At 51.8% G+C, this 10,654-nt stretch overlaps 1 protein-coding gene across 1 annotated transcript; it reads left to right on the top strand.

The window, feature by feature from the left end:
* Positions 1-1,656: 1,656 nt before the first annotated feature.
* PRDM13 (PR/SET domain 13) lies at positions 1,657-10,379 on the top strand. Its single transcript, XM_027079893.1, has 4 exons — positions 1,657-2,061; positions 3,596-3,727; positions 4,021-4,141; positions 7,813-10,379. The coding sequence occupies exons 1-4, from the start codon at positions 1,918-1,920 to the stop codon at positions 9,552-9,554; spliced, it is 2,139 nt and encodes a 712-aa protein (XP_026935694.1). The 5' UTR covers positions 1,657-1,917; the 3' UTR covers positions 9,555-10,379.
* Positions 10,380-10,654: the final 275 nt, after the last annotated feature.

Raw genomic sequence — 10,654 nt, 5'->3', positions numbered from 1 at the left:
CGAACTCAGGTCTCCACCGAAGGGTGCCACACGTAGCTTCTTTGAGGGCTTCATGGGACGAACTGTTAAAATACAGCTGTCGCCACCTTGCGTTCTGCTGCCAGTTGTTAATCAGAGTCATCCACGTCAGTGGCCTAAGAACCGCAGTTTCGCGGGCAGAGCTTGGTGGAGATTTCGGCGTGGCGGCAGCGGGGAGTCCTCTGCCCATCTGTACAGTGGCTGGGCCTCCAACACCAGGCCCGAACACAGAGTCATTCAGTCCTCTCCAGGAATACCACGTCGGCCTCGTGTCCCGGTCCACTGGATTTGGGAAGTGGTGCTCGGGGTGAGCAGCACGTGGCAGGTGAGGGCAGAACTGTCACAAATATCTAATGAAATTGATCACTCGCCTAACTTATGAAAATAATTGTCCCCACGCAAATCGGAGGTTTCCCTAAAAGAAAACGAGGAACATTCTAGTTTAACGAAGTACTCGTTCTCCTAGCTTACGAACTGGGCTAAAGGCAGAGGTTATCAACGCCCACCTCACCCTCTTTTCTGTGACCTTTGCTATAGTGCTTTTCCTTTTTTTTTTTTTAAAGGAAAAGTCTGGTGTGTTGGTTCTGGGGAAATTAGCCCCAAGGAATTCATCCTCGTTTTAAACTTAAAAGCGTGCAGGACTTAGAGACACCGATGTAGAGAAGAAAGTATGGACACCAAGGGGTGGAGGGAGACAGTGGCGGGTGGTGGTGGTGGTGGGACGAACTGGGAGATTGGGATTGACATATATACACTAATATGTATAAAATAGATAACTAATAAGAACCTGCTGTATAAAAAATAAATAAAATTCAAAAATACAAAAAAAGCGTGCAGGACTTGAGTCGTCGGTTGGTGTGCAGGGGAGACATGATTAAAAACCCAGCCCGCAGAACCCCTCTTCAAACCTCGGGTGCGGTCAGGGCACGCGAACCCCCGCAGCGTCCGGTCCTGCGGCCTCTTCCCATTCTCCAGAGAAAGTGCGGCCCTGGGGTGCATCCGGGAGCAGAGATGAACAACTGACCTCGTCTCCCAAAACTAGTCCGGACGCTTCATACTTCGGGGCGAAACTGGACAGAGGGAACGGTAAAGCGGTTCTAAATAGAGGACTGGCCTGAACCCAATCCCCTGAAATGGTAATACGGCCGTTATTTAAAAAGTGTAGGTATTTTCTGGTGTTTTCCCATCAAGTACCTGCCTAATTTCTGTATGGCACACGCCAGAAATCAATAGAAGTTAACAAGTCCTCCAAACAGTCCCCATCTCTTTGTTTAATCTCCTTTACAATAAAGCCAAGGGGAGAGAATTAAAAATCTTTGAAGTAGACCAAGGCTCAAAGGAATCAGCCAAGTAGACTTAAAGTAGTCACTTATTTCCCAAAACTGGTTTGTCGGTGAACAATAAAAGGAAGTAAAATTTATGGAGAAATTATACAGTGGATTTGTCACTTAAAATATCGTAACTGTCTCGAGGACAATGCCCCATGCTGAGGATTAATGGTCCCGCCGGACCTTTGATTCACCAGCGCCTTTTCTTCGCCCTTGACAAATTGGATTTTTAGGAATGGGAAGGTCGCCTGGACCATTGTGCGCCAGCCATTCAGAGGCCTCGATTATGCAGGGGGCTGAGGGAACCATTCCATGTGACCCTCTCGGGTGGGACTCTGCAGCTGCTCTGCAGCGCAACTCTCTCACCAAACTCCGCGCCCTTGCGCTAGCGGTGCCAAAAGGCGCCCGCCCAGATTGAAAAGGCGCAGTGCCGGCCCGGCCGCGTCACTCCGAGGGCGGAGAACGCACGTCGGGGCGCGGCTAGCCAGCTAGCGCGCGGCTCAGGCTCTGTCGCTCGCGCCCTGCCGAGGACCCAGTGCGCCCGAGCGCCTGCCTGGCGGCGGCGGCAGCAATGCACGGAGCCGCTCGCGCTCCGGCCACCAGCGTGAGTGCCGATTGCTGCATCCCGGCCGGCCTGCGCCTCGGGCCGGTGCCTGGAACCTTCAAGCTGGGCAAGTACCTGTCAGACCGCAGGGAACCCGGGCCCAAGAAAAAGGTATTAGCCATTCCGACCTCCGCCCCCTGCCGTTCGTTCGCCTCCCCTTATCCCCTCCAGGAAAGGGGTGGATAGGGCCAGGGGAGGAAAGGGGTGACTGAGTCGTTATCTGCCAATTCTGCCAGTTGGAAGGGGACTCCGATCATTTCCCACAAGTCGCACTAGCCGAGAGCTGGACGTGGGCCGGGCTAGGGGAGAGGACGTGGCTGAGAGGGGACAGCCCCCGGGTGGGGTGCGTGGGGCTCTTTACGTGCCGGGACCACTCGGAACCCCCGATTTCCCCGGAGCGCTGAGGTGTTCTTCGCAGAGGCGACCCCTCCTCCCGCCGCATCTCTCCTCTCTTGGCAAATATGCCTTTTCTCTTTTATACAACTCACAGACGCTGAGGACTTTTCTTACCTTCTGCCCTTCAATGAGCTAATTTGAGGCTTAAATTTGACTTCAAATAATTTGATCTCATCGTCTCCGAAAAATTTATCCTTGGGTACTCTCAGTTCCTAGAACCTCCCCAGGTGTTTCCTTCCACGGGTGTCTGCTTGCGGGTTCGGGGTGAATGGAGAGAGGGTGCGCCAGGTGGTGGCTTTGACGCAGACTCCGAGGACGAGGAGCGCCCAGCCGCGAGGGGCACCGGGGCTGAGCGCCTGCAGCCGGGCTCGGAGGGGCCAGAATCGCAGTTGGGAGGCGTCAGGGCCAACACGCTCGCTCCGACTTCCCGAACAGCGTCGCGAACCCCGACCAGAGAGAGGTTCTAACAGGCCCCCGCCCGCCCCGAGGCGTCTCAGCGGGCGAAGGTCGGCCAACTGACACCAGGAATGAAGGCAGGAGTCCGGTGGCGTGGGCAGGGGTGACTGGGAAGAGGACTTTAGACTACAGCTTTCTTGTAAGGAATTGCTCCGGGCCCGGTCGACGGGACCCGCATCTGGCTCATCACGCAATCATCCTCTTCCCCAGAGTAGTATAGCCGGGCTCGCCGTGCACCGCTCCATCTTCTTTAAACGCGCTTTAATTGCTTTTAAATGGCCGGCCAGCGCGCGGCCGCTTTGTTCAGACAGTTTCGCCGCGGGGCTCGCGTGCAGCTCCGCGTTTTGGTGCGGTGCCGCTGGAATGCGGAGGCAAGAGAAGAGGCGCGGGACACCCTGCGTTCTGGGACTGACTTAGAAACGTCTCTAGCCCGGTGTCGGGGCTGCTCTTAAAACTGCGAGACGGAGAGATGCGGTGGGGGTGGGAGACGTCTTGGCACGAGATGTGCCCAGGCGCTTGGGCAGGATGCTTTCACTCCTCGTGCTGTCAAAGTGGGACAAGACGGGCGGGGTCGGCGGGGGGGGGGAACTGTTATACTAGCCAGGCTCCCCTCTTCCTCCCTCCCCCAAGCAAGGGTCCTAAGGACTTACTCTCCTCCCAGCAGCCCACAGCGGTCTGGCCAACATGAGCACAACCATTTCCCTGAGTCGGCTGGGGGTGGAGGATACACTTGCCCGATGGGTTGTGGGCCTGGTCGTGGCACGGGGGAGAACGACCACTGCTTGTGTTGCAGGTGCGCATGGTGAGAGGGGAGCTGGTGGACGAGTCGGGGGGCTCCCCCCTGGAGTGGATAGGGTTAATCCGGGCAGCCAGGAACCCCCAGGAACAGACTCTCGAAGCTATTGCAGACTTACCCGGAGGACAGGTACTGTGGGCTTCCCCCCCCACCCCACTGCCAGTTCTATCTACCGAACAGTCACTGATATTAAGAGCAAAGCACTTTAGCTAGAGGTCTCATTTAAACGTCCCAACAACCCTATAAGGTAGATACTATTATTTTCCCGGTTTGAAGAATGAGGGAATTGAGGTTCAGAGAGGTCCAATAGTTTTCCCAGCGTCACACAGAGTCAGGGCGCGGAATCGAACCTTTCCTCTCAGTTGTTTTTTGACCGATTACCCAGGAAATGACAGCAAGCTGTCCTGTTCCTTGCGTCCCAGATCTTCTACCGAGCGCTGCGAGACGTACAGCCAGGGGAGGAGCTGACCGTGTGGTATTCCAACTCCTTGGCGCAGTGGTTTGACATCCCCACGACTGCAACTCCGACGCATGACGAGAAAGGTACCGCCTCTGAGAAAGCCTTCGGGTCAGCGCGGGTAGGCGAGAGTCCAGCCCTCCTCCGGTCTTTGGGCCCGTCCCTAGACTTGAAGGGCCTTTTTCCTGCGCTGTGTAAAACTGAATTCATACTCCCTGTCGGAGTGGGCGGAGGCGACGTCATCACTACCTCCTTTAAATCAACAGTAAATGATAAAAACAAACCATAATAATCTGGCTCTCGATGGCAGGGAAAAAATACTCTTCGTGAATTTCATGCAGGTCATCCTTTCTGATTGCATACCCAAAGAGACAGTTATTTACTCACCTAAGAATCAATAAAGATGCTTTAACGTAGTGTTAGGGTAACCACCTCATGAGCTCCAAAAAGTGTAACTCAAACCGAGGGGCATCTATTCACTGGTTTGGAGGAAAGTAACGTATTTCTACAGCATTTTAGAAGCATTACGGTACTTACAGCTGGTCAGTTGGCAGGTACTGAGGCCCTTCCATTTAAATGGTATTTATTCATTTCCCTCTCCCTACTTAAATCGAAACTGGGATGTATCCCAGTTTCTTCTCAGATTTATTTGACCCCTTCCAAAGCCAAGAGCGGATTTATGCAAATTAAGGTGCAGTAACTAAAGAGAAAAACATTTTCAAACCTTCCCTAGAACACTGAGGAACACTTCCTGTGGAAAAAAGGCTGGGAGGTGCTAAAATAGTTAAGATCTTGAGACTCCTTGTTATTGCACAACACTTCATGACTTTCTTTGTTCTTTGCCAGTTGTTTTTGTTTGTAATTTCTCCTAAAGACACAGTTATATTTAAACTCAACATCGTGGATGCCGTCAACTATTTTAACACATTCTCCTGAATTTCCTGCTCAATCTCATTCCTTTAGAAATAGAGTTAAAGATCTCAATACTAGTGTGGGACTTAAGAAACAATTAATGAATAAGAGAATGAAGTTAATTCAAAATGATGAATCACTTCACTTCAGAGTGTCACTGTCTTCTGTAAACTAATTCTATTGATTTTGTGGGTAGATCTGTATGTACAGTATTCATAAAAGTTATCTTAGTTTGTTCCTTGCATCACATTACATCCTCTTGTCAACTTCTTCCAGTAAAAGGGAAACATGACAAAAGCCCCATAGTGGAAAACTCTCAAATCTGCCACTATAGAACAATTTCAAGGACTCCTGGCCTTTGGGGGCCAGGAATTTTTGCACAGAACACCCTTCTTTAGACACTCTCAAATAGTACAAAAGCAACTTTTTTGAGTGGTGGCCCTCATGGTTTCATTTCAGTCAATAGAGCCTATAAACATCATATGGTCACAGATATCAAAAGAGACACCATTTTCCTTTTGGGGAATGTGTGGGTTACTTTGAACTCTGACTTCCACAGCTTTGAGGTGCTTGAAATCTTGACCACCTTAGAGTTACATCCAGGAGAGGAGGCAAAATCACTTATGAAGTGTGTTTGGTACTTTTGGCATGGGTTGGATTTCAGGATCCAGAGAACATGTCAGTTCATTAGGATAAACAAACAAACAAAAAAACACAGTGAAACAGAAAACATACATTTGCTTAAACCTTGAAAAGAGGAAGAAATAAGTAGGGATGACTGCTCTTCTTCCAATATTGACTAACCCCAGTGGGTTTCAATTCCATAGTAAGATTAACAAAAATACTGACTCTGTTTTAGGAACAAAGCTTACTTGGCTTTGCATTGAGCTGAGTCACTCTAGGGCAGCCTCTGAAAGTGCTCTCTTTAAAAAGGGGTGATGAGAGGGAGGTTCTGAACTTAGCAGGAAGAAGGTTACTTAATATATTAAATCAACATACCCACCAAGAGAACTCAGGAAGTCTCTTCTCCCTCTCTTTTTATGAAGATTTATTTTACATGGCTATTCAATACAACAGAAATATTGAATTGATTTTTGTTTAAGTCTTCCATAAATAATTAGGATAGAGCACATAGGCAAATCCTCTTCCCTTCTTTTTCGTTCTGCTCTACCTTGGCTTCAGCTGGAATAATCTGCTCCTTACTTGAACTTCCACCTTAGTTATCTGGGAGGACTACTTGCTTTATACAAATTCAGAAGCAAAATACATGAAGGGAGGAATATCTGAAAATTCCCCCCATTGTTGTTTCTGTAGTAATGTTTTAGAAGTTTAAGCTACTTGTGTGCAAGGAGGAAAAATTTAACTTTCCCATTACATTTAATGAAACTGACATTTACTTTGGATACTTCCTTGTGGCTCAACTAACTTCTTTCTCATAGACATCCTTCCCTTCAGTATTATTGATCAACCACAGCATTTAAAACGACATCCAGGGCTTCCCTGGTGGCGCGGTGGTTGAGAGTCCGCCTGCCGATGCAGGGGACGTGGGTTCGTACCCCGGTCCGGGAAGATCCCACATGCCGCAGAGCGGCTAGGCCCGTGAGCCATGGCCGCTGAGCCTGCGCGTCCGGAGCCTGTGCTCCGCAACGGGAGAGGCCACAACAGTGAGAGGCCTGCATACCGCCAAAAAAAAAAAAAAAAGACATCCAATTGCAAGCTCGTTGTTCTCTGTAGGGATGTAACATGACCTTTTTGAGTAAAAATTAACTTCTACCATGTGATCAAAATCTGTTTCATACATGTGTCTTTTGATTGTGTTCATAGACCCTAGCAAAATTTAAAAACAACTGTTAATAATATTAAACACACAAAAAACGTTTGATGCCAAAAGCATGTATATAGTCCCTGATATAAAATGGTGCACTTATCAAAAGTTGAGTATATTATTCTCACACACACACACACACACACATACATACATCATATATATTTTACAAGGACTTTACTAAGCTTGGATTTGTGCAGCTATTTAGGAGTTAATTAATTACCAGGTGGAACAACTGACAAGGTAATGCAACATCATCCTTCTGTTTTTAGAATATCGGGACATAAGACTTTTTCTTTTCTCCCATCAAATTAAATGGAGTTAAAGAGGAAATAAAGATACAAATAATTTTGAAGAATAGCAAATCATAGTCCCTATGTGGTCCTTCAGTTGGTCACGCTCAAGGAAAACCTCAGGCAAAGTGTTTAAGGCTGGGAGGGGGTGGGGAGGGTGGGTAGTGGACATAAAAGACATTGTTCTATGAAAAGGAATGATTACATATGGCCCATACATACAGGATATTGTCTCGCCTGGTAATGAGGCGCTCACGACCATTAGATTGGCCTTTGTTCAGTTTACCCAAACTCCTTGACATACGCCACCTATTCTGCAAACGCCAACAGATGGGCCCAGGCCCAGCACAGCCCCAAACACTTGATTTAAAGCAACAGCTGCTCTCGGCTCTTCCCTGGCCAGCCTGCCTGAGCGCTGCCCTCCCAAGGAAGGTTTGCTCGCATGGCCCGGAGGAAGTCTTCGTTGGAAAGGCCCAGGTCACCCCTCTCGGCCCCTGAGTAGTCTCAGAGGATGGAGATGGTGACAAAGTTGGCCGTTTGGGGCTTCTCGGAGTCCTCGCTACAATGGGGCTACCGAACTCACTTATTCGCCGGAACCCAAGAATACTCCTGCTTCTTCCCATACTGCTGGTCAAAACCTGGGCTTTGCCTTGGGCGCGCTGGCGCTTTTTTTCTCTCTCGCTTGCTTGCTTCTCACTGGGTCGCTTTTTCACTTTTTCTCGCCCAGGGGAGGAGCGCTACATTTGCTGGTACTGCTGGAGGACGTTTAGATACCCCAACAGCCTTAAGGCGCACCTACGTTTCCACTGTGTGCTCAGCAGCGGCGGGGGCCGCGCCTACCTGCACCACGAGCACACGGCTCGCCAAGGCGCTGACCCGGCCGCGGATGGCCTTCGCCTCTCCCCGAAACCCCCAGCGCCAGACTTCGCTGCGGCCGCCCCGGCGGGCACTCTTCGGGCCCACCCGCAGGTCCCGCCGGCCCTCCAGGCTTGCGGAGCGCGGGAGAGCATCAAGCGCGAGGCCTCCTCCGCGCCCTCAGCCACCTCGCCACCCCTGGCCAAGTGGGGGCCGTCCAAGAAGGGCAAGGAGCAGCCGGAGCGCATCCTGGACATGAGTGGTGCCGTCCGGGGACACGGCCACTTCCTCGGCATCGTGGGAGGTTCCCCAGCGGGGGGCGGCGGCTTGGCTTTCTATCCTGGCGTGCGTTCGGCTTTCAAGCCCGCTGGCTTGGCCAGGGCAGCCGCGGCCGCGCACTGCGACCCCTACCGGGAGGAGGGCGGCGGCAAACCCGGGGCCAGCCTGGCCTTAAGCAGGCTGCTGGGCGGGGGCCGGGTGGGCGGACGCCCGGGAAATGGGGAGAAGCCGGCGGCGGGTGAAGCGGGCCACCACCATCACCACCACGCGCACCATCACCACCACCACCACCCCAAATGCCTGCTCGCGGGGGACCCGCCGCCTCCTCCTGGCCTGCCCTGCTCCGGGGCTCTGCGCGGCTTCCCTTTGCTCCCCGGGCCCCCAGAAGAAGCGTCCGCCTTCAAGCACGTGGAGCGCGCCCCTCCCGCAGCCGCCGAGCTGCCGGGAGCGCGTTACGCGCAGTTGCCCCCGGCGGCCGGGCTGCCCCTTGAGCGCTGCGTGCTGCCCGCCCTCGACGCAGGCGGCCTCAAAGGCTACCCGGGTGGCGAGTGCAGCCACCTGCCCGCCGTCATGCCGGCCTTTACCGTCTACAACGGGGAGCTACTCTACGGCTCACCGGCCGCTGCCACTTATTACCCGCTCAAACTGCACTTCGGCGGGCTGCTCAAGTATCCGGAGTCCCTCTCTTATTTCAGTGGACCCGCGGCGGCGGCGGCGGCGACCGCTTTGAGCCCGGCCGAGCTGGGCTCCCTGGCTACCATCGACCGAGAGATCGCCATGCACACGCAGCAACTGTCGGAGATGGCGGCCGGGAAAGGCCGCGGCCGCCTGGACGCGGGAACGTTGCCCGCGGCCGTCGTGGCGGCGGGTGGCGCTGGGGGTTGCGGCAGCGGGGGCGGCGGCGCGGGCAAGCCCAAGACGGGCCACCTGTGCCTCTACTGCGGCAAGCTGTATTCGCGCAAGTACGGGCTCAAGATCCACATGCGGACGCACACGGGCTACAAGCCGCTCAAGTGCAAAGTGTGCCTGCGGCCCTTCGGCGACCCTAGCAATCTCAACAAGCATATCCGGCTGCACGCCGAGGGCAACACGCCCTACCGCTGCGAGTTCTGCGGCAAGGTGCTTGTACGCCGTCGGGATCTGGAGCGCCACGTCAAGTCCCGCCACCCCGGCCAGAACCTGCTGGCCAAGGCGGCCGACGGCCCGGGCGCGGAGCCTGACTACCCCCCGGAGCCGGGGGAGCCCAAGAGCGACAACGACAGCGACGTGGACGTCTGCTTCACCGACGACCAGAGCGACCCTGAGGCCGGGGGCGGTGGCGAGCGCGACTCGTAACGAGTCTTCCTGGGAAGCAGGGAGTGTGGGGCCGTGGAGAGAGAGAAGAGGGGCTTCTGTTCTGGGAGAAGAGGAACTGCTGGTGGTGAGAAGGGCCCAGCGGACAAAACCGGTTTTGTTTTGGTTGGGCGCCGCATTTGGAACGGTGAGAAATCGCTGGTCCGATGCTGAAACTCTGAGCAAAGGTTTCGAGGTGGCTTAAAGAAATCTTGCCTTCCGAGCATACCGAGGGCCGCGGGTCCCAGCGCGCTCCAGGCTCCTGGACTCCGCGAATAGGCTCCGTCACCCCCCAAGCCAGGCCGTTTGCTCTCGGAGTTTAGGATCACATTAATGTGAAGCCACAGCGCCCTCGAGGGTGCCGAATTTAACCGCCACGTATTTTTAAATTGTTCTTTTTTGTGGAGAAAATTGTGCCTTTTGAAACGACGTTTTGTGTGTGTATTTTACATTAGCATTTCACTGCATAGGCAAAACAGTAGTCACAATTCGGTAGATGTGACATCCATACACTTGTTTCCATTTCATCTGTTTTCGTGTCAAGGACTGCGCCTCGCTGCATTGAAGATATAGTGGTAGCAGGTGTACAAATTGGTCAAGTTGCAATTATTTATAAGAGAATAGTGACAAATGTAAAATATCTAAAGCATGAATCTAAGAGCACGCAATATATAATTTTAAAGAAAATGTCCTATTTGGTAGAGTACAAATGTGATGTATGTTGTTTTATAATGAATGATGTACAGTGGATTCAGTATTTTCGTCTTGGTTCCAGTTTGTGCAATCTTTAATAAAAATAAAGATAAGAATGAGGGTTTGTTCACTTAGCAATTTCAGCAGATCTTTTAAAGAAATAGTTTAATTTGAAAACGGTTTTCAAGGAGACTCCATAATACAATAAATTAGAGGACACTTGAATACTTTGATTATTCATTAAATAAATTTTAAGTACTGTTGTAATAGGAAAATATACAATTTTTAATACGTGCATTTCACAGGCTCCCAGCTAGCAGGCAAAACAATTGTTTTCTGAAACCATTGTTAATCATGCTAAGTGTTTTCATCTTTATGGAAAAAAGCTAATGACCTTCAAGGAAAAACAC

This window comes from Aethalodelphis obliquidens, unplaced genomic scaffold (assembly GCF_003676395.1).
Source record: "Aethalodelphis obliquidens isolate GAN/ISIS:26980383/991018 unplaced genomic scaffold, ASM367639v1 scaffold3, whole genome shotgun sequence".
NCBI lineage: Eukaryota > Metazoa > Chordata > Mammalia > Artiodactyla > Delphinidae > Aethalodelphis > Aethalodelphis obliquidens.
Note: the sequence above shows the minus strand (reverse complement) of the source record. Positions and strands in the feature narration are given on the sequence as shown.